Here is a 24,835-nt window from a genome sequence, read left to right as displayed (position 1 = left end):
ATGCTGATCTTGGAATAAATTGACGATAGCAAAGATTCCATCTTTGACGACGCCACATAAATGGAATAGGTACTAGCTAGCTTAATAGTTAATATTTGCGCGCTAGCTCTGCATATTCAGCTAGTGTGTGTGCGCGATTGACTAGATTAACCTCACGTCAGTTACTTTCATTGAGTGCCTTTCAGACAGTAGACACGACCCCTCTGTTACCTTGCCAACTAAGGAACTGGCAGTGGATCAAACCATTGTGAGGCAAAGGGTGGGGGGGTTGCAATCTTTTGAAACTTAAAAACGCGCTATTAAGTGTCTATAATCAGCACAATTGCTTTCATTGCGTATTATTAATATTATTTAAATTACATAGTTATGTTTCAGTGATAAATTGGGGGGGACATATATTTTTCCCAGGATGGGGGGGTCGTGTCCCCCCCGGGATTTCCGCCCCTGATCTTCCAGGGAATCTTTGATCAAAGGGAATCCCCTCCAGTCCAATCCCCCCCTCTCTCTCTCTCTCTCTCTCTCTCTCTCTCTCTCTCTCTCTCTCTCACTCTCTCACACATACACACACACCTGTAATCAGAGTATCCCTCCAAAAAAACATTTTTCACTATATGTGACTAGGGTTAGGTGGTTTAACTCCAGTCCACATGTTTATTACAGACACCAACACATGGGGTGCAGCTGCCAGTTTGAACCTAGGCCTCATAAAGTCAAATTACCTGCCAAAAAATCAATACAGGGATCCTTGGGGATTGTTATCGGTTTGTAAGGTTAGCCCCCTTTAGTCCTGGTCCTTAACCTGGTACTTACTCACCCTCATGCATATACAGTGCATTTGGAAAGTATTCAGACCCTTTCCCTTTTACCAAATTTTGTTACGTTATGCCTTATTCTAACATGGATCAAATAAAAAATAATCCTCATCAATCTACACAGAATACCCCATAATGACAAAGTGAAAACAGGTTTTTAGAAATTTTCGCAAATGTGTAATAAAGAAATAACTGAAATTGTTTATTTACATAAGTATTGAGACCCTTTGCTATGAGACTCGAAATTTTGCTCAAGTGCGTCCTGTTTCCATTGATCATCCTTGAGATGTTTCTACAACTTGATTGGAGTCCACCTGTGGTAAATTCAATTGATTGGACATGATTTTGAAAGGCACACACCTGTCTATATAAGGTCTCACAGTTGACAGTGCATGTCAGAGCAAACATCAAGCCATGAGGTCGAAGGAATTGTCCACAGAGTGACGAGACAGGATTATGTCCAGGCACAGATCTGTGGAAGGGTACCAAAACATTTCTGCAGCATTGAAGGTCCCCAAGAACACAGTGGCCTCCATCATTCTTAAATGGAAGAAGTTTGGAACCACCTAGACTCTTCCTAGAGCACTCGACCAATCAGGCCTTTATGGTAGAGTGGCCAGATGGAAGCCACTCCTCAGTAAAAGGCACATGACAGCCCGCTTGGAGTTTGCCAAAAGGCACCTAAAGGACTCTCAGACCATGAGAAACAAGAGTCTCTGGTCTGATGAAACTTTGAAAGTTTCCTCAAGTGCAGTCGCAAAAACCATCAAGTGCTATGATGAAACTGTCTCTCATGAGGACCGCCACAGGAAAGGAAGACCCACAGTTACCTCTGCTGCAGAGGATACGTTCATTAGAGTTGCCAGCCTCAGAAATTGCAGCCCAAATAAATGCTTCACAGAGTTCAAGTAACAGACACATCTCAACATCAACTATTCAGTTGATGTTCACGCAGAATCAGGCCTTCATGGTTGAATTGCTGAAAAAATAAAACACTAATAAAGGGCACCAATAAGAAGAAGAGACTTGCTAGGGCCAAGAAACACGAGCAACGGACATTAGACCGGTGGAAATCTGTTCTTTGGTCTGATGAGTCCAAATTAGACATTTTTGGTTCCAACCGCCGTGTCTTTGTGAGACGAGTAGGTGAATGAATGATCTCCGCATGTGTGGTTCCCACCGTGAAGCATGGAGGAGGAAGTGTGATGGTATGGGGGTGCTTTGCTGGTGACACTGTCAGTGATTTATTTAGAATTCAAGGCACACTTAACCAGCATGGCTACCACAGCATTCTGCAGCGATACGCCTTCCCATCTGGTTTGTGCTTAGTGGGACTATCATTTGTGTTTCAACAGGACAATGACCCAACGCACCTCCAGGCTGTGTAAGGGCTATTTGACCAAGAAGGAGAGTGATGGAGTGCTGCATCAGATGATCTGGCCTCCACAATCACCCGACCTCAACCCAATTGAGATGGTTTGGGATGAGTTGGACCGCAGAGGGAAGGAAAAGCAGCCAACAAGTGCTCAGCATATGTGGGAACTCCTTCAAGACTGTTGGTAAAGCATTCCAGGTGAAGCTGGTTGAGAGAATGCTGAAAGTGTGCAAAGCTGTCATCAAGGCAAAGGGTGAAATGCCTGGAAATGCCTGGAAATTCCCTTGTCTGGAGCAAAGGATCCCATTTTCAAACTCTCCAAAAAATTGAAAATTGAAAATTTGAAAATTATAAAAACTGGCAAAAATTGCTATTAACTTAAAAACTATTGGATGTAGTTCTTTGCAATAGATAATATTGATCTCAAAAATTTGATTCCTGAAAGATTTTATTTACTCCATCAGATTTGTCTAAAATCCCAATTGAATCAGGAATGAGCAGGGTCAGCTATACCATAAAGACCGATTCTTCCTGTCCTCATTACATGTAGTGCAAAAAGACCCCTCATGGTCTGTATAGTTCTCTACTTTTGATAGATTTAAGCAAACAATATTGGAATCACCATGGTCACAAACATAAACTGTCAACTCCATCTGCCTGAGAGATTAAAATAGAATATGAATTTTGTTTTGAATATGTTACATTTAATTAGGTTTTAGAGTTATAAAGCAACTGTGGAAAAACAAAATTGCTACTGTGAATGAAGAAGAAAAATGATGTAAACGCTGTCAGATTTTTGTCTAACATAAACTCCGTCAGAGTGCTGAAAGATCTTATAGAGTGGTTATGTATTTATTGGGGATTTTCAAATAAATAATTTTATATATTTTACAAATATTTGGATTGAACTTTTATTTTTAGAGGCAAAAAATATGTCTGTTTTAAGTATCTGTTGTCAACTCCATCAGTGGCTCGTCAACTCCGTCACTGATGGCTAACGCCTTTAAGATCCATTTTTTTGTCAATATTATGGAGTTGGCAAACAGCACAAACAGATCTGGGACCAGAGTACATACACTGAGTATACAACACATTATGAACACCTATTCTTTCCATGACATAGACTGACCAGGTGAATCCAGGTGAAAGCTATGATCCCTTATTGATGTCACTTGTTAAATCCACTTCAATCAGTATAGATGAAGTGGAGGAGACAGGTTAAATAAGGATTTTTAAGCCTTGAGATAATTGAGATATGGACTGGGTATGTGTGCCATTCAGAGAGTGAATGTGAAAAACATAAGATTGAAGTGCCTTTGAACAGGGTATGATAAAGGTGAGGGATTTTTGCTTTGGGGAGGGTTGTGTGGTTTTTTATTGGGCACAGGGGAGGGTAGTGCATTTTTTCACTGGTTTACATCTGCTCTTTTGCAGGTTTTACTATATAATTTCTACCAACCTAGCAACATTTCCTCATCTGCTTGTATGCACCTCCCTTATATCAAGATGTTTTGGTACTTCCCTTTTGCACTACACTTTTCCGTGTGCTAACTTTTACTATATCACAGGTCAGTATTGTCTACCAGTCTAACGGTCTATCCTGCCCTCTATCCACCATTCATAGTGACAATAGTGGTAGGTGGATTGTTTGTCCAGATATGCAATAGGCTAACTAGAAATATATTACCCATAAAAGCATTCAAAACTGCATCAATTTGCAATATGAATTCACAAGAACAAATAGGATTAGCTGATAGTCAGTGGAGAGGCCAGGTGCATCATTGAGCATGAAAGAATATCGAAGACACAGAAAGGCACAGTAGCAGGCCAGTCTGCCTGTATTTCTATTTCTGATACTGAATGCGCTGTCTGTTGCAAATCATTATTCTCCCAAGTCCTCCTATAATAATTTGGCCACATAGATAAACAAAGATAAATCACATAAAGAATGATATAAACATTTTGAGTAACAAGCTTAAATGAAAATTTGGGCAAAAAGGCAAACTCAGCTCCATCATTCAATTAATCAAACGGCTCATTCATCACAAAACCCACTGATATTACCAATTACTTAAAGGACTTTTTTCATTGGTGTAACGATCGTCTGACAGAGGGGACCAAGATGCAGTGTGGTAAGTGCTCATATTAACTTTATTGACACTTTAAATAAAACAAGAAAACAAAAGCCAACAGTTCTGCCAGGTGAACACACAAGACAGAAAACAACTACCCACAGGAAAACAGGCTGCCTAAGTATGGCTCCCAATCAGCGACAACGATGTACAGCTGTCCCTGATTGAGAGCCATACCAGGCCAAAACAAAGAAATACAATGCATAGAAAAAAGGACATAGAATGCCCACCCTAGTCACACCCTGGCCTAACCAAAATAGAGAATAAACCCTCTCTATGGCCAGGGCGTGACAATTGGGAAGATTAGCAAACTTAGGCATGACATGCCAGCAACAAACACTGACACTAAACGTTGAAGTATAACTGATCAAATTATGAAAGACAAGCCTTGTAATTTTGAATTCCATAAAGTGAATGTGGAAGTGGTGAAAAAATTATTGTTGTCTATCAACAATGACAAGCCACTGTGGTCTGACAACATTGATGGAAAATTACTGAGGATAATAGCGGATGATATTGCCACTCCTATTTACCATATCTTCCATCTAACCCTACTAGAAAGTGTGTGCCCCAGGCCTGGAGGGAAGAAACGTAATTCCGCTACCCAAGAATAGTAAAACCCCCTTTACTGACTCAAATAGCCGACCAATCAGCCTGTTACCAACCCTTAGTAAAGGGAAGGACATTCAAAAAGCATGTCACTTACACAAATGACTGATGATTGGCTCAGAGAAATTGCAAATAATAGCTGTTTTCTTAGACTTCAGTGCGGCTTTTGACATTATCGATCATAGTCTGCTGATGGAAAAATGTATGTGTTATGGCTTTACACCCCCTGCTATATTGTGGATAAAGAGTTACCTGTCTAACAGAAAAAAGAGGGTGTTATTTAATGGAAGCCTTTCTAACATAATCCAGGTAGAACTAGGAATTCCCCAGGGCAGCTGTCTAGGCCCCTTAACTTTTTAAATCTTTACTATTGACATGCCACTGGCCTTGAGAAAAGCCAGTGTGTATGCAGATGACTCAACACTATACCCTTCTGCTACTACAGTGAGTGAAATCACTGCAACACTTAACAAAGAGCTGCAGTTAGTTTCAGAATGGATGTCAGGGAATAAGTTAGTCCTAAATATTTAAACAACTAACAGAATTGTATTTGGGACAAATCATTCCCTAAACCCTAAACCTCAACTAAATCTTGTAATAAATAATGTGGAGTTTGAGCAAGTTGAGGTGACTAAACCTGCTTGGAGTAGCCCTGAATTGTAAACAGTCATGGTCAAAACATGTTGATACAACAGTAGCTAAGATGGGCAGAAGTTTGTCTGGAATAAAGCGATACTCTGGCTTTTTAACAACACTTTCAAAAAGGCAGGTAATACAGGCTCTAGTTTTGTCGCACCTGGACTACTGTTCAGTCGTGTGGTCAGGTGCCACAAACAGAGACCTGGGAAAATTACAATTGGCTCAGAACAGAAAAGCACGGCTGGCCCTTAAATGTACACAGAGAGCTAACATTCATAATATGCATGTAAATCTCTCATGGCTCAAAGTGGAGGAGAGATTGACGTTATCACTACTTGTTTTTGTAAGAAGTGTTGACATGCTGAATGCACTGAGGTGTCTGTTTAAACTACTAGCACACAGCTCAGACACCCATGCATACCCCACAAGACATGCCACGAAAGGTCTCTTCACAATACCCAAATCCAGAACAGACTATGGGAGACGCACAGTACTATATAGAGCCATGGCTACATGGAACTCTATTCCACAGCAGGTAACTGATCCAAGTAGTAGAATCAGATTTTAAAAACAGATAAAAATACAACTTATGGAAAACCAGGGACTGTGAAGAGACACACACACGAGCACAGACACACATACAGTTGAAGTCGGAAGTTTACATACACTTAGGTTGGAGTCGTTGAAACTCCTTTTTCAACCACTCCACAACTTTCTTGTTAACAAACTATAGTTTTGGCAAGTCGGTTAGGACATCTACTTTGTGCATGACACAAGTAATTTTTCCAACAATTGTTTACAGACAGATTATTTCACTTGTAATTCACTGTATCACAATTCCAGTGAGTCAGAAGTTTACATACGCTAAGTTGACTGTGCCTTTAAACAGCTTGGAAAATTCCAGAAAATGATGTCATGGCTTTAGAAGCTTCTGATAGGCTAATTGACATCATTTGAGTCAATTGGAGGTGTACCTGTGGATGTATTTCAAGGCCTACCTTCAAACTCAGTGCCTCTTTGCTTGACATCATGAGAAAATCAAAAGAAATCAGCCAAGACCTCAGAAGAAAAATTGTAGACCTCCACAAGTCTGGTTCACCCTTGGGAGCAATTTCCAAACGCATGAAGGTACCACGTTCATCTGTAAAAACAATAGTACACAAGTATTAACACCACGAGACCACGCAGCCGTCATACTGCTCAGGAAGGAGACGCGTTCTGTCTCCTAGAGACGAACGTACTTTGGTGCAAAAAGTGCAAATCAATCCCAGAACAACAGCAAAGGACCTTGTGAAGATGCTGGAGGAAACAGGTACAAAAGTATCTATATCCACAGTAAAACAAGTCCTATATCGACATAACCTAAAAGGCCGCTCAGCAAGGAAGAAGCCACTGCTCCAAAACCGCCATAAAAAAGCCAGACTACGGTTTGCAACTGCACATGGGGACAAAGATCGTACTTTTTGGGGAAATATCCTCTGGTCTGATGAAACAAGAATAGAAATGTTTGGCCATAATGACCGGCGTTATGTTTGGAGGAAAAAGGGGGAAGAACACCATTCCAACCGTGAAGGACGGGGGTGGCAGCATCATGTTGTGGGGGTGCTTTGCTGCAGGAGGGACTGGTGCATTTCACAAAATAGATGACATCATGAGGATGGAAAATTACATGGATATATTGAAGCAACATCTCAAGACATCAGTCAGGAAGTTAAAGCTTGTCACAATGGGTCTTCCAAATGGACAATGACCCCAAGCATACTTCCAAAGTTGTGGCAAAATGGCTTAAGGACAACAAAGTCAAGGTATTGGAGTGGCCATCACAAAGCCCTGACCTCAATCCTATAGAACATTTGTGGGCAGAACTGAAAAAGTATGTGCGAGCAAGGAGGCCTACAAACCTGACTCAGTTACACCAGCTCTGTCAGGAAGAATGGGCCAAAATTCACCCAACTTATTGTGGGAAGGTTGTGGAATGCTACCCGAAATGTTTGACCCAAGTTAAACAATTTAAAGGCAATGCTACCAAATACTAATTGAGTGTATGTAAACTTCTGACCCACTGGGAATGTGATGAAAGAAATAAAAGCTGAAATAAACCATTCTCTCTACTATTATTCTGACATTTCACAACCCTAAAATAAAGTGGTGATCCTATCTGACCTAAAACAGGGAATTTTTACTGGGATTAAATGTCAGGAATTGTGAAAAACTGAGTTTAAATGTATTTGGCTAAGGCGTATGTAAACTTCCGACTTCAGCTGTACAATTGATAAGACACGCACTCTACACACGTGCACACATGGACCTTGAATTGTAGATATGTGATAGTAGAGTAGTGGCCTGTGGGAACACACTTAATGTGTTGTGAAAAGTGTTATGAAATGTAATGTTTTTAACTGTATATAACTGCTTTAATGTTGCTGGACCCCAGGGATCCTTAATAAATACAAATACAAATACTCCTGGCAGGCCCAGTTATTCAGCAAAGCTTACACATCTCTCCAATTCCGAGCGGCTATTCCTTGCAAACCTAACACTTCAATATAACCTACATATTGTAGGCATTCGCACCTTCATTTAAAATATAATTCCAGCATCTTCAGAATGGCTTGATATTAAACAGGTTTCCATCTAGCCTTTTTATGCCAGTAAAGTAGCCTACATGTCGGATCAAAATGTCACAACATAATGGGAAACCATGCAGTTAAATTAGGCTACAGATGATATCAATTACGATGAACTTTAAAGGGTGGTGAAAGTGCACAGGGATTAGGTTGATGCTCCTTTCAATAAATATTGAGGTTCTTATTCTGGTGGCATGATGATCGATGCTTGGTTGCCATTTGATCAATAAAAACAATTTCGCACTTTTGTCTATAGTAATCTCATCATGTAGTAGGCTATACCTCAACTGTAGCCATTGGCTAGAGAGCACGTGCCCATACCAGAGTGGGCACTTTCGCTATACCTACGCAATAGTTTTAGTGACAGTAGGGCTAGAGTTGAAAATGCGATGGAAACCCATTTAACTTTCATTTTTTATTCGGCACATGGGAATTTAACCTCAAAAGATTTAACTTGAAAAGTTATTTTTATGTGCACTATGTATTTATGCACAGACTTTTATCTGCAACAAGTCAACTGGATGGAAACAACTCTGATGGGAAAATGGAATAGTGGACAGTAGTGAACCTCTTAACTTTACTGAACAAAAATATAAATGTAACATGTAAAGTGTTGGTCCCATGTTTCATGAGCTGAAATAAAAGATCCCAGAAATGTTCCATACGCACAAAAAGCTTATTTCTCTCAAATGTTGTGCACAAATTTGTTTACATCCCTGTTAGTGAGCATTTCTCCTTTACCAAGATAATCCATCCACCTGACAGGTGTGGCATATCAAGAAGATGAATAAACAGCATGATCATTAATTACACAGGTGAATTGACTGATTTCCTTATATGAACTGTAACTCAGTAAAATCTTTTAAATTGCTGCATGTTGCTTTTATATTTTTGTTCAGTAAATATTTGAACCCAGACACTGAATGTGGTTACATAGCAGTACTAAAGTTGATAACATTATAAAGCATAGAATCACATGTTGACCTATTGTATTGACTTATTTGTGAAGTACTATGTATACTACATATTTTATATCTATGGTATATATATACATTTCAATATCACAATCAGACCATTTTGGCACCAGTGGATTCATTACTTACACTAGCTGAAAGAATAATCCATTCGACTCCGCATTTCAATACAAACAAATTGAGTGATTTGCATGTTCTACCATAGTAGAAGGCCCAGGACACAGTCGCTGTAGTAAGGGGAGGTAACTTCTACTGATTACTATCACATGTACACAGTACACCCACAGTACCATATGCATGCAATACTGTCTATGCAAAGGTGTTCTTTATGTAAGCTGATGAGGACACTGTTGTGCAGTAACAAGGCTTTCTATGTAATAGTGTTGACACCGATGCTGTTAGTCTCAGCCTCCTGTCCTTTAAAGGTTAGAGTCAGGTCCAATTGTGGCATTTGCGTTTGAGGTGAAAAAACAGCACATTCTAGTAAACAACAAATTGCCATATTCATTTGATTTTTCCCCCCTCTCATTGTCTCTCTCCCTCCCTCCCTCCCTCCCTCCCTCCCTCCCTCCCTCCCTCCCTCCCTCCCCTAGGTTGTTGTGGTTATTGGTGCTTCCCATGTCTGTGCTGCTCTGTCGCCAGTGATATGGATGAGTGTTGTCTGTGTGGGTCTTCCATGACCATGCGCACCATGTACCGCACCAGAAACAACATTAGGGTGAATTCCTTTCGCTTAGCTTATACTGTAACAGTCATAGGCTGCTCTGGGTCTGTTATTCTGTCACATGAAACATTCTAACCAGATGGACAGGCTCTGATGTATGTATGATGACGCTCTCCCTGTCTCTCTCCTGACCTGGACAAAGTGTCTTGTTTGGTTTGGTGTCCAGGGCTCCCTGTGTGGGGACTTGTGGTGTCAGCTGTGCTCTACCTGTCAGCTGAAAAGAGACATAGATCTACGCAAGGAGCAGGGGATCTTCTGAGCTAAGGTACAACCACAAGCCTGTTAATGTTTCACAGAGCAATACACTGAGTACCCCGTAGTTCTGTGGAAACTGTAATGGCACCATACCTGCTTGCGTAGCCTGACTGACACTTGAACCTTACTGTATAAAGTAATGTTTGACTATAAGTGTAAGACAGTGAGTCATTTTAGTACTTTGTGGTATGGGTCATCATTGTACAGTAGAGTAGGTCAAGTGTTTTAGGCAAAAAACGAAAATGAAAAAGTGTGTTGTGGTATTCATGTCTGTTTTCCTCTAGATGGCGTCAGAGACCTGAAGAAAAAAATCTGAGATCGAATTCCGGTATCCTGAATACGTTTTTTACTTTAGAATTATATTTTCTTGATGTAAGAAATACAATGCAATAAATGTCATTTTTGCAGACCATTTTTGCCGATTTGTTAATATGAATGCTATAGAAATGCTAAAATGGGACATACATTGTGGCTTGATCATTCAGTAATTCCTAGAAACTGTATAACATCAGTAAAAGTTATTCTGAGCATCAACATATACCTCCAACACACCCCAGGCCAGGGTGAAGCACTGAACACATGTATTGGTTAACCTGGTAATGATTACTATAGGCCTACTAGCTACTCATGGTTTGTCATCGAGATAAAGTCAGTGAGAAACTACGGAAACCACGTGTGGACAGGATGAAGCTGTAGAGAGCCCATTAGAGATAAATGAATCATTGACTTGTCAAACGGAGCCCTACCATGCAGGTCTGTTTGAGTTGTTCCCTCTGTTATGTGTGATTTGTGTTCCCCTGAAATGATCATACTCAATAAGTACAAAACTGTTGTTTGTCCTTCTGAATACTGCCTTGAAGAGACATCATAACAGCTAGCTGAATGAATCACCAGGGAGTGTGGTTATAACAATAGAGACAGAACCAACCTGACCCAGAGAAATATTCAACATTGGTCTTCACAAGAGCTTGGATATCTGCATAGTGCTACTGTTTGACATTTTGTTTAGGACTAGAGCCAAAAATGTGTGTCACTGTCAATAGAACCGAAGGGGGACTTTGGCCAGAAATTAGGTCATTGAAGTTTCCCAAAACACTAATAGAGTATATAGACATTTATTACTAGGAGAAACACTCACCGTAGCGGACTACTGCAGTTGCCAATATGCCTGGTAAACCAACCTTTCTCCTTCTTCTCGTCATATCTTGCCTCTCAAGTAAGCATACTTCTTCACCATTGAAATGTACTTTTAGTATGTATGGTTAATGTTGTCACTATATCAATGACAATGTTTTGTCCATCAGATGTGCAGGGGGCAAATTTTAAGAAGGTAATGTATCCAGTTATTCATATTTTGACACAAAGAGTTGACTAAACTAGTTTTTCTTGTGTAACTGATAATGGTCCATTCAAATTAATTAAAACTGGGAGGAAAGACAAAGCTCACAACACTCAAACATCTTTCCTTTAGCCGGCATGCTACAACTATCAGCAGCCTGGCTGTCCCTTCCACTTTGAGCCCGTGTGTGGATCCAACGGAGTCACTTACACCAACGAGTGTGTGTTGTGTGACACTGTAAGGTACAACAAAGAAACACTATCAGTCATTGTTGTTATAAAATGAGTTGTTTGGATCCTGGATGCTGATTATAAAGAGGGACTGGAGATGGAAAGTACATGGTTAATCTAGTTGTAAAACCTTATGTTACCTGATTACTATATGCAAGTCATCATCTATAAGCTGACTATCTCTATCCTGCTGATTCCAATCAAACTGGTGAGAGTACAATGTCATTTATACTGACAGGGTCTAAGTAAATTGCAATTCATTTTTTCTCTTGCAGAGAAACCAGGAAGAAGATACTTATTGTCAAACATGGACCTTGTTGAAGAAGTCAGATATGGCAAATTCAACAGTATAAAACATGGCTGAAACACAAATAGTGATGAAAAAGAGCTGATTATTCAGAAGAAATAAAAAATGTATGCCGACATTTCTTTTTTTTTTTTTATTCATCTCTTTGTTGAAGTTGCACTCCAGGTCTGACAAAATGTTTCCAAACAGAATGTAACTAAATCATTGTACAAGAATACAGCAACAAATTAAGTGTCGGTAGGCATGGCCTGTGTGTCTTTCACATTTCAAATTGAATCACTAACACCTTCGTCGTGGGACATCAGTGTTTGCGTTCTCTGGTTTGTAATACATGAAATCAAAGTATATATGAGATTGCAACCACTGGTAACTTGATGAGCCTATGGATTCAAGTATCCATTTATTAGTCCTAGAAAGATGAATGGGAAACTCCAAGCATAATATACAGCAGCCTTCTTCTGAGAAACATGCTAGAGAACACCAGATTGAAACATGTCTCACACTTAAATGGGCGAGAGACAGAGAGAGACAGAGAGAGAGCAAGAGAGAGAGACAGAGAAACAGAGAGAGAGGGAGACAGAGAATGTGGGGAGGAGTGGCCAGTGTTTCCCCTACCACTACTAAGGCCGGGTGCTCGGCTAAGCTCTATTAACCCCTGCCAAAATACAACAGAATTTGGCTTCAACTGGTTTCAACTGAACAATTTCGTGTTTGCAGTCTTCAGAACAGTACGATCTTACAAAACTTCGCACTTAGCCCAGCCACCCAGCCAAAATCGCACCCTCTATAGTGAATAAGGACTAGGGTGCCATGTGAGATGTGCCCTGGTGTGTGGGGTATTCCAGGCCAGGTCTGCCCTGGTGTGTGGGGTGATGTGAGGTGTTCCAGGCCAGGTGTGCCCTGGTGTGTGGGGTGATGTGAGGTGTTCCAGGCAAGGGGGTGTGCCTGGTGTGGGTGGTCATGTGAGATGTCCCAGGCCAGTGGGTGTGCCTGGTGTGGGTGGTCATGTGAGATGTCCCAGGCCAGGTGTGCCCTGGTGTGTGGGGTGATGTGAGATGTCCCAGGCCAGTGGGTGTGCCTGGTGTGGGTGGTCATGTGGGATGTCCCAGGCCAGTGGGTGTGCCTGGTGTGGGTGGTCATGTGAGATGTCCCAGGCCAGGGGGTGTGCCTGGTCATTTGGGATGTCCCAGGCCAGTGGGTGTGCCTGGTGTGGGTGGTCATGTGAGATGTCCCAGGCTAGAGGGTGTGCCTGGTGTGGGTGGTCATTTGGGATGTCCCAGGCCAGTGGGTGTGCCTGGTGTGGGTGGTCATGTGGAGTGTTCCAGGCCAGGGGGTGTGCCTGGTGTGGGTGGTCATGTGGAGTGTTCCAGGCCCAGGGGGTGTGCCTGGTGTGGGTGGTCATGTGGAGTGTTCCAGGCCAGGGGGTGTCAGTCAGTCTACTGGGTCATCTGAGCCTCCATGGCCTGGGCTGTCCACTCAGGAGCAGCAGCAGTGATCTTTTCCAGCAGGTTGTTCACCTGAAAACATAGAGACTGGATCTGCTTGTCCCAGGTGGGCAGGGGCTCCCGTGCTGAGAGACAGAGAGCAAGGGAGAAAGAGGGTTAGGCATCTTATTGAAAAGAAATAACACAATAATATTTTAATAATGAAAAAAAAAAAAAGCCTAGGATTACATTAGCTAGAAAAGCAGAAACTTAAAAAGGAACCATGGAATCTTGCGCTGACAGGAATGAATTAACCAAGAGGAACAAGGCCCTAGCGTAGAGAGAGAGGCATTTCCTCCTCCTAGAGCTAACTGGGCAGTGGGCATAGTCTTCTGTAGTCTTCTATAGAGGAGTCCATGCACAGCTAACGGCTAAGTACTCACTCTCAAAGTGGACGATTCCGTCTATCTGGTCGATAAAGCCGTTCATGCGTCCCTCTGTTATCATCTGGGAGGCGATCTTTTCAGCCTGGGGACAGGGACAGACACACAGGGATAGTTCACTGGCATCGCCATGGCACACACACATACTACTAACTACACATAGGAACATGTCAGTAACAAGTTAACAGCCCTGTCCAGAAACAACCATAGCCTCATGTGCTATTAGCCATATTGTTTAGCAGTGGTTGGTTTTTCTTCCGAACCCAAATTGAACCAGGTTGTTTCAGTCATGATCCAATTTTCAAATGCCAATGTTTTGGGGTTCAAAATACAATCTGAATTTTTTATGCTATATTGATAGTAAATGTAGCAATTATATGACAAGGGAACAACACGCCCACCTTTTTTGTCATCAATAATTAAAATGAGATCAACTTATATTTTGTTAAATGCAGGTTCATGATCATTTGTACACATTTTCTACCTGGTTTTAGTTTTTCTTTTTACTCAGACACCCCTGACCAATTGACCCAAATTTGGGTCGCAACCCACCAGTTGAGAATCACTGGCTTATGGTACAATCCTTTCAGGTCCCCATGAAGTGGGTAGTGGTAGGTACTAGGGGTTGTTTCTGGATCAGGCCAGTGAAACATGGTCAGATTCAGTTCAGGCCAATAGGAGTATGAAGTGTTGTTAGGTGCTCGTTAGTCTGTGTACATAACTACTGTAATACTTCACAATACAGCCAACATGTACAGGTAACTGCCAAAATACAGGAAACATTTGAGTAAATTAAGTATACTGTACAAAAATAAAACGCAACATGCAACAATTTCAACGATTTTACTTAGTTACAGTTCATATAATCTACGATTTTTACACCTGACAGGCGCAGCCATGGGTGGGCATAGGCCCACCCACTGGGGAGCCAGGCCCAGCCAATCAGAATGAGTTTTCCCCCACAAAATTAGCTTTATTACAGACAGAAATACTCCTCAGTTTCATCAGCTGTCCGGGTGGCTGGTCTCAGACAATCCCGCAGGTGAAGAAGCCAGAAGTGGAGGTCCTGATCTGACGTGGTTACACGTGGTCTGCGTTTGTGAGGCCGGTCAGACGTACTGCCAAATTCTCTAAAAACGCTGTTGGGGGCGGCTTATGGTAGAAAGATTAACATTCAATTCTCTGCCAACAGCTCTGGTGGACATTCCTGCAGTCAGCATGCCAATTGCACGCTCAATCAAAACTTGAGACATCTATGGCATTGTGTTGTGTGACAAAACTGCACATTTTAGAGTGGCCTTTTATTGTCCCCAGAACAAGGTGGACCCATGTAATGATCATGCTGTTTAATCAGTTTCTTGATATGCCACACCTGTCAGGTGGATGGATTATCTTGGTAAAGGAGAAATGCTCACTAACAGGGATGTAAAACAAATGTGTACAGAACATTTGAGAGAAATAAGCTTTTTGTGCGTATGGAACATTTCTGGGATCTTTTATTTCAGCTCATGAAACATGGGACCAACACTTTACATGTTGTGTTTATATTTAGTTCAGTATATCATGAAAGCAGGTGTTTCCACACGCATTTCCTTAATTAATTAAGAAATTAACATCCCATCATGCTTAGGGTCATGTATACCATGGCTAGAATAAATCACAGTGACTATGAAAGAGGGTTCCCAAAGGAGCATAGGGGTTTAAATTGTGTGCGTGTGGGTCAGTCACCGGATTTCAATCTAATTGAACACTTATGGGAGGTTCTGAAGCAGCAATAAGACAGTGTTTTCCACCACCATCAACAAAACACCAAATGATGGAATTTCTCATGGAAGACTGGTGTCGCATCCCTCCAATAGAGTTCCAGACACTTGTAGAATCTATTCCCAATACCCTTAAAGTTATCGTTTCCTTTATTTTGTCAGTTACATGTATGCGTCAGCAGTAAATGTATGCATTACCTACAAATTACAATGTGTTTTGGTCTCACCCAGCCCAATGGAGAAATGTAGTGTAGCGTCTCACTCCCGTTATAATTGACTAACACCATCCCACTTTTCAATTCAATATGTACACTAAGTCCACTGTAACTAGACATGCAGTTCACAATCTTTCAACAACAAATATCTCATAGGTTTACTCCTTATTTGGACGTTGTAACCTAGTGCACTAACACAAACCAATGAGTAGTTCACATAGCTAACTCTACAATATTTTCAATTCAGCAGAGTTGAAAAAGTCATACTGGGGAGAATAGCAACAGAAACGTTCTGTACTAGAAACACACTGTGGGATATAAGATATGCATGCAATAAATGACTGGGTAATAAGAAGAAACAAAATATACAATAGGGTGGAATTCAGTTGGCGCTGTTCCATGATGATAGAACAGAAATACTAAGTTCAGGCAAGCTCAGACCTTTCTAATGCCTGTATCATTAAACTTTAACAGTCTCCACAGCTTTCCTGTCATTGCAACACAGGCTATTTATTTGTACAGTACAAGGTTTGTTTTCAGTATAAAACTAATTTACTACTTACCACAGAGAAAATAAATTACAGATCAATGTCTTACCTAGGTGCCACTTATCAACTTGATCATCAATAAGACCCTACAATTTCACATGGTTATGAATAATGTATCCCCAATCCCACTACCTGAAGTAGCCTACTTCCCTAAATATAACACAATATGAGCCTTTAGGAATTACAAGGACACCCTTTACGTTAACAAAAATATCAGCCACAGCATTTAGCTGGTATTATAAGGGGAGTGCACATTCCGTTCTGATTACCTCTGTCTTCAACCAAGAAGTTGAGAGAGCGAGAAAGAGCCAACAAAGGCTTTTATTTCACTGTATTTTAGGTTTCACACCCCATTCATTAGTAAAGTAGTGATTATGTTCCCTACCAGACTGCATCTGTAACCAGGGACCTCACCATGGAGATAATCGTCCTGCACAACAACATGTATATTCAAAATACAAGCCTTCTAGGTAATGCTGCTGCTTTAATACTGACACTTCAACTTTCATAACAGACCACAAAATATTGTGTTTATATTTTGGGATAAATACTGTATGTCTGTGAAAATACTATTATTTTTTTATTTTTTTACTTCAACCTCTCATAAAGGTTTTGGTTATGCCCTCAAAACGCTACATTCATCATAAATTACATCCCTAACTCTTTCCCTGAAAAGTGATGTTCTCCATCAGATACTTCATGTCTTGAGGAATAAGATGATATGCCTACACCAACTGTCACTCTTGATAACAAATTAAAGAATCATTTAAAACGCACCTGATTTTCAACATTTACAAATACACTAAGTTACAGGACGCATTACCAAAACCCTAGACCTATCTACCTACACCCCTCCGGAAAAAAAACGTACGCCTGTGAAAGTGCTGTTGAGTCTTGTATGTTGAACTCCATCTTACCTTAGCGGGAGGGATCTCCAGAAGCGCCCCTAGCTCTTCAAACGTGATGTTGTTGTAAAGTTTGCTAGCAGACAGCAGGTTGTGTTCAATAACAGCTCTGTCCAATATGCTGGAGCCTAGAAACAGAATCCCACAGTAATGCAGCTGAGCATATTTTCTTATTACACAATCAATTAAATAACTAGGGACTATGGAGAGAGGCTGAGTTGGGAGACTAACCATCCCCAGTGGTGGCTTTCTGGTGGGGCATGAGCATGGCAGCAAACTCCTGCAGCTGGTTCCCCCTGATTATGCGGTCCAGGTACATCTTCTCTAGGATGCCATAGGCCGCCAGCTGCTGACAGCGCTCGTCTTTAAACAGGGTGGCTAACATACGGGAGCGCTGCTGGCCTGGAGAGAAAGAGGGAGGGAGAGTGAACTTTACTGTTAATACCTTGCAGTCCAAATATAGCGCAACAAAAAACTGGAGCCAAAAAAGCAACGACACAGTTAGAGCTGCTTTGACTACACACCTTTCAAAATGTTGTGACAGACAATAGACAAACCAGTGGCAAGGTACCTGCTGATGCCAGGATGGTGCAATGAAGAGCGTGCTTCAGGGCCTCTAGACGCTCCGTCTCGTGAACGATGGACTTGTAAGAGAGCTCGTTGTACCGCTGTGCAGCCTCGATAAACTTCCTCCTGTAGTCCAACACTCTGGCGTAGCACACTTTGTAGTGGACCTGTAGCTGTTCGTTGGTGGACTCGTTCTGGAGCAGAGAGGCTCTGTTGATGTAGGCCTCGGCCTGAACAGGGTCATCATCCTCCAGGTACAGACGGGCGATCTTCAGGTACGTGTCCAACTTATAGTCTACGTTGTACTGCCTGACCAAGAGGACAAGAGGGTTTATTAGTTGAATCAGACGTGTTAGTGCTCAGCTAGAACCAAATTGTACACTCCCGGCGAGTCGCGCAAAAATATATTGGGAAACACTGGACTAAATTGACTTACTTCTGTCCTGTCTCCAGAGGAATGCCCACTAGAACCTGAGCAGCATTTCTCCAGTCCTCCTCCTTCTCATAGATGGTGGATAGGTGCTGTCTGATGGAGGCCACCTGGGGGTAGACATGTGTTATTTATTTCAAACCAGTGTCTAGGCTAGATCTGGGAAACCAGGTATGTGCAATGTGCACAGTACTCACCTGTTCTTCAAATGAGATGACCCTGGGCTGTATCTTCTCTAGTGTGAAGTGGTAAACTGACTTGGCTGTGCTATCAGGAAGACTGGGTATGTTTGTGCAGAAGTCTGTCAGCAGCTGTCTAGAGATCACTAAGCTGACGTTCTCATTGACCACTGCAGGACAGGATTACAGTTAGAAAGGATATACAGTAATGATTGTACAAAGGAAAAGGGGGACTTTATGTAACAGGTTAGTAAATGGTAAGCAGGATTTATTCCATCCTGTACTTTATACAGGATACGTACTTGCTTCGACGAATGCTTTTAATGATTCCAATTGTTCTGCATCTGTGAATTGGATGGCCTTCTCCAGAATCTGTCGATATCTACAATTGATAAAACAAGGGGTGTATTAACTAGTTAGCTTAAATGAAAAATTATATTCATGACTTGAGAATTTACAATTATTTTCACTAAAGCACTTTCTGAAATTACAATGGAATAGCAAGCCTCCAATACCAAATGCAAATCAATACACACATCAAAAGCCAAGTTAGCGAGCTATATTTAGTTAGTTATCTACATTACTAAAAGCCATAGCTAACTGACGTTAAACTAAACTGTAACTAATCGACCAGTGCACACTGTTGACAACACAATACATTTGGCAATCATTTTATCCACAGACACTGTCTAGCTAGTTGATAATTAACATTAGCTAACATACCGGTAGATAACGTTAGATACATACAGTACCGGTTAAACGTCTAACCTATGCTAGCCGCAGTGTGATGCTAATAGCTATTGCTAGCTAGCATAACTAGCATCGGCGGGCTGCTCATTGACACGTTAATAATTCACTGTAAACGTCACACTCAGGTCTAAAGTAATGTACATCTCCACGCACATATATTTTCAGCCATTTTGGCCAATACATACTTTCCAGCGAGATCTTTGTGAGATCCGCTTGAATTCATAAGTTGTGCAAGCTCCTGTCTCACTCCAGCCGCCATTTTCTCCGACGAAGTGTCAACAACGAGAATTATCAGCCGACAAGAGGGTATGCTGCCCACGCTACACAGGGAACGCCTAGAAGGTCCTCCAAGGCTTGTAGCAGATCTGTACAACAGTTTTAGACGTTGGTCTCTAAAACAGAGATTAGTTTGCTCTTTAGACTTCTGTTATTACTATGCAACGTCTAACAACGTTTTACTGAATAAAAAGTTATTTTCATGTCTGTATTTTCCAAATAATTAGACTCGTGTGCCTTGTCACGTTTTATGCTTAGGCAGCTGTCATTTTCTTATGTTAATTAACACAGGTGTGATTTAAAAATATATTGGTCAACCTTGACACAACACACCTTAAGATAGATGTAGCCCATACAGTACCTGAACAACTAAATGACAAACATGAGAAAAGAATGACTGCAGGCCAAAAACAAACAATGTGACAAGGCATAACAAGAGTCTAATTGCCAGCTGAAAAGGTAAATGTTAGCTCTTAAGTTATAACCCAAATGGTACCATATTCCCTATGTAGTGCACTACTTTTGACCTGGTCATAAAAGTGTTGCACTTTATAGGGAATAAAGTGCTATTTGGGACAGACACTTAGATCGGGCGGCAGGTAGCCTAGTGGTTAGAGCATTGGGCCAGTAACCAAAAGGTTGCTAGATCCAATCCCCAAGCTGACAAGGTACAAATCTGTGGTTCTGCCCCTGAACAAGTCAGTTAATTTGTTCTTAACTGACTTGCCTAGTTAAATAAAAGGTTAAAAATCTAAATGTATTTGCTGAATACAACCTTACCATGAAATGCTTACTTACAAACCCTTACCCAACAATGCAGTTAAGAAAAATATGAGTTAAGAAAATATTTACTAAATAAAAATAGTAACACAAAATAACGAGGCCATATACAGGGGTACCAGTACCAAGTCAATGCGCAGGTTACAGTTTGAGTGTGGTAATATGTACATGTAAGGGTAAAGTGACTATGAATAGATAAACAGCGTGTAGCAGTGTTGGAAAAAAAGCAATGCAAATAGTCCAGGTTGCCATTGGATTAACTGTTGAGCAGTTTTATGGCTTGGTGGGTAGAAACTGTTAAGAAGCCTTTTTGACCAAGACTTGGCACTCCGGTACTGTTTGCCGTGCGGTAGCAGAGAGAACAGTCTATGACTAGGGTGGCTGGAGTGCTTGACAATTTTTAGGGCCTTCCTTAGATTAAATAGAACAAATGAGGGGCATCTTTGGACAATATCATAATTCGTCAGGAAGGGTCATATTTTTGGACAACACAAGTATCCTATACTGCTCGACTAGCAATAACCATAGTTTGAATTTGACCAAAGCATCTTCCCGGTGTTCTGTGTCTGAAAATGTCTTGTTGCATTTCAGCAGAATACATTTTTTTTTTTAATTAACTAAAACCACACACATCTACATTTGAACACCCTCCCCATTCCCTGTATTTTCTAAAGAATCATAGTAGGATGGACAAAATACATGCCTGTGAGAACCCTATGTGCCCTGGTCAAGTTTCACTAGTGGCAAGAAAAAGTATGTGAACCCTTTGGAAATAGCTGTATTTCCACATAATTTGATCTGATCTTCATCTAGGTCACAACAATAGACAAACAGTCAGCTTAAACTAATAACAATTATATGTTCATGTCTTTATTGAACACACCGTGTAAACATTCATAGTGCAGGGTGGAAAATGTGAACCCTTGGATTTAATAACTGGTTGACCCTCCTTTGGCAGCAATAACCTCAACCAAACATTTTCTGTAGTTGCGAATTAGACCAGTACAACTGTCAAGAGGAATTTTGGACCATTCCCCTTCACAAAACTCTCAGTTCAGCAATGTTCTTGGGATGTCTAGTGTGAACTGCTTGAGGTCATGGCACAGCATCTCAAGCAGGTTGAGTTCTGGACTGACTGGGCCATCTCAGAAGGAATTTCTTTTATGCGTTTTGGGTCGTTGTCCTGTTGCATCACCTGACTTCTGTTGAGCTTCAATTCGTCAGACACATAACCTAACATTCTCCTGCAAAATGTCCTGATAAACTTTGGAATTCATTTTTCCGTCAATGATAGCAAGCTGTCCAGGCCCTGAGGCAGCAAAGCAGCCCCAAACCATGATGCTCCTTCCAACATAGCTTACAGTTGGGATGAGGTTGATGTGCCTTTTTTTCCACCACAGTGTTGTGTGTTCCTTCCAAAAACTCAACTGTAGTTTCATCTGTCCACAGGAAATGTTGCCAGTAGCGCTGTGGAACATCCAGGTGCACTTTTGCAAACTTGACGTGCAGCAATGTTTTTTTTTTGGACAGCAGTGGCTTATTCTGTGGTGTCCTCCCATGAACACCATTCTTGTTTAGTGTTTCACGAATCGTAGACTCAGAGATGTTAGCATGTTCCAGAGATTCATTTAAGTCTTTAGCTGACATTCTAGGATTCTTCTTAATAACCTCATTGAGCATTCTGCGCTGTGCTCTTGCAGTCATCTTTGCAGGACGGCCACTCCTAGGGAGAGTAACAACAGTGCTTTCTCCATTTATAGACAATTTGTCTAACCGTGGACTGATGAACATCAAGGCTTTTAGAGATACTTTTGTAACCCTTTTCAGCTTCATGCAAGTCAACAATTCTTAATCTCAGGTCTTCTGAGATCTCTTTTGTTCAAGACATGGTTCACATCAGGCAATGCTTCTTATAAATAGCAAACTAAATTTTGTGAACACGTTTTTTATAGGACAAGGCATCTCTAACCAACATCTCCAATCTCGTCTCATTGATTGGACTCCAGGTTAGCTGACACCTGACTCCAATTAGCTTTTGGAGAAGTCATTAGCCTAGGGGTTCACATACTTTTTCCAACCTACACTGTGAATGTTTAAATGATATATTCAACATAGACAACAAAAAGACAATAATGTGTGTGTTATTAGTTTAAGCACACTATGTTTGTCTATTGTTGTGACTTGGATGAAGATCAGATCAAATTTGATGACCAATTTATGCAGAAATCCAGGTAATTCCAAAGGGTTACTTTTTCTTGCCACTGTATATAAATAGGCTGCCTGCCTGTATATAGCCTCATTATAGTTATTTTATTGTGTTACTATTTTTTTTTAATCTATTTGTTAATTTGTATACTTTTTAACTGCATTTGTGGGAAAGGGCTTGTAAGTAAGCATATAACTGTAAAGTCTACACTTGTGGTATTCGGCGCATGTGACAAATACAATTTGATTTGAGACGTGGCCCATCTCTCTATCTTTGTCACAGTAGCAGTGTGTTACAGAGAGCCTGCAAGACCATGAGGGCAGAGGCCCCAGGGCCCCAGCCCGGGAACGTTAAAGATGGTGTTTAGCCTATACTGAATTCAGTGTTTTTACATTGACTACTGTATGTACATGTTGTTACATCAGCGGTTAAATGTGACCAAATAACTAATTATTTATTTATATTCCAAAATCGTTATTTTTGTGAACTGTACAGCTTTACTGATCTACAGGTAACTGCCAAAATAAAGGAAACACCAGCATAGAGCGCCTTAATAGGGCGTTGAGCCACCACGAGCCGCCAGAACAGTTTCAATGCGCCTTTGAGACCCCTCTTTCAAAGTCACTGAGATCTCTTATTCTAGCCATGGTAGTCAAATTGAAAATATTGGGAAACTGTACATTTTTATACATGATCCTAAGCATGATGGGATGTTAATTATTTAATTAACTCAAACCACATCTATGAAGAAGCACCTGCTTTCAATATACTGAGGGGGTTAGATTATCTGTCCCAGGTTACCCTGGTGAGAGGCTAAAAATCAACAACAAAAAATGATTTGTCACATGTGCCATAAACAACAGGTGTAGACTAACAGTGAAATGCTTACTTACGGGCCCTTCCTAACAATGCAGAGAGAAAAATTGAGAAATAATTGAAAAATAATCATTTACGGAATAAATAGAAAATACACAATGAGTAACGATAACTTGGCTATATACACGGGGTATCAGTACTGAGTCAATGTGCAGGGGTATGAGGTAATTGAGGTAGATATGTACATATAACCAGGAATAGCGTGACTATGCAACAGGATAGCAAATAAACTGTAGCAGCAGCATATCTGATGAGTCAAAAAAGTTTGTGCAAAAAGGGTAAATGCAGATAGTCCGGGTAGTTATTTGGTTAACTATTTAACTAACTATTTAGCAGTCTAATGGCTTGGGGGTAGAAGCTGTTCATGGTCCTGTTGGCTCCAGACTTGGTGCATTGGTATCGCTTGCCGTGCGGTAGCAGAGAGAACAGTCTATGACTTGGGTGGCTGGAGTCTTTGATCATTTTTTTAGCTTTCTTCTGACACTGCCTGGTATAGAGGTCCTGGATGGCAGGGAGCTTGGCCCCAGTGATGTACTGGGCTGTATACACTATCCTCTGTAACGCCTTGCAGTCGGATGCCAAGCAGTTTCCATACCAAGCGGTGATGCAGCCAGTCAAGATGCTCTCAATGGTGCAGCTGTATAACTTTTTGGGGATCTGAGGGCCAATGCCTAATATTTTCAGCCTCCTGAAGGGGGAAGAGGCGTTGTCGTACCTTCTTCAAGACTGTGTGGGTGTGTGTGGACTATAATAATTCCTTAGTGATGTGGACACCGAGGAATTTGTTAATTATATGACCACCCTACCTTAAATTATTGGGCTTGAGTTACTGTAATGACGTTTTCCTTACTGTTTAATTAGCATATTAACTACCTAATTTGCATAATACCGCATATTCATTTAATACATTTTACTTGTATTTGAATCGTCTCTGTGTTCTACACCAGCCCTGAACATTTCACAACAATATGACCACCCTATCTGGAAATATTGGACAAAAAGTGTTGAATTAAACATTTCAGACAGGTGATTAGGTGCCTTATTGATAACAGATTATCAGTGACCTGTCCGCAACCTTTTCCGATCACTTCAACAAAAATCTCAGCAATGGTAAATCCTATCCTCACGCAATAAGGTGTTCTGTGTTCCCAAGAAGCTGCTCTATAACATGGAATACAAAGTATCCCACAGGGAACACACTGGTTGAATCAATGTTGTTTTCACTTCATTTTAATGACGTTGAAATAACGTGGAATAGACCTTGAATTGACGTCTGTGCCCAGTGGGATAACACCATAACCACATTGAGTAGGTTTATGTGTTTTCACATGCAAATGTGATTGCTTTTGATAAAAAAACGCTTTTTCTGCCTTCCCAATGAAAACTAGATCGACAATAAGAACATATATTTGATGGAAAATAGATGTTTGTTTCTGGACGATGCACCATG

General features: G+C 41.0%; 2 protein-coding genes across 3 annotated transcripts; one reads left to right on the top strand and one right to left on the bottom strand.

The window, feature by feature from the left end:
- The first annotated feature begins 11,084 nt into the window (after window positions 1-11,084).
- Window positions 11,085-12,141, top strand: LOC106568325 (trypsin inhibitor ClTI-1). The gene is made up of 4 exons (XM_014138571.2): window positions 11,085-11,363; window positions 11,452-11,477; window positions 11,619-11,728; window positions 11,992-12,141. The coding sequence occupies exons 1-4, from the start codon at window positions 11,312-11,314 to the stop codon at window positions 12,035-12,037; spliced, it is 234 nt and encodes a 77-aa protein (XP_013994046.1). The 5' UTR covers window positions 11,085-11,311; the 3' UTR covers window positions 12,038-12,141.
- Window positions 12,142-19,615, bottom strand: cops4 (COP9 constitutive photomorphogenic homolog subunit 4 (Arabidopsis)). 2 transcript variants are annotated; one of them, XM_014138539.2, is made up of 10 exons: window positions 19,433-19,615; window positions 18,800-18,879; window positions 18,516-18,667; window positions 18,325-18,428; window positions 17,893-18,197; window positions 17,553-17,723; window positions 17,334-17,449; window positions 16,802-16,846; window positions 13,891-13,975; window positions 12,142-13,593 (listed from the first exon to the last, which is right to left on the bottom strand). In XM_014138539.2, exons 1-10 carry the CDS (start codon window positions 19,504-19,506, stop codon window positions 13,460-13,462), a joined length of 1,266 nt encoding a protein of 421 aa, XP_013994014.1. In that variant the 5' UTR covers window positions 19,507-19,615; the 3' UTR covers window positions 12,142-13,459. The 2 variants fall into 2 exon arrangements, with proteins under 2 accessions (XP_013994014.1, NP_001167326.1); NM_001173855.1 differs by lacking the exon at window positions 16,802-16,846 and having other exon boundaries at window positions 19,433-19,511.
- Between the last annotated feature and the right edge of the window lie 5,220 nt (window positions 19,616-24,835).

This window comes from Salmo salar, chromosome ssa13 (genome assembly GCF_905237065.1).
Source record: "Salmo salar chromosome ssa13, Ssal_v3.1, whole genome shotgun sequence".
Taxonomy (NCBI): domain Eukaryota; kingdom Metazoa; phylum Chordata; class Actinopteri; order Salmoniformes; family Salmonidae; genus Salmo; species Salmo salar.
The sequence above is the reverse complement of the archived record's forward strand: the minus strand, read 5'-3'. Positions and strand labels throughout refer to the sequence as shown.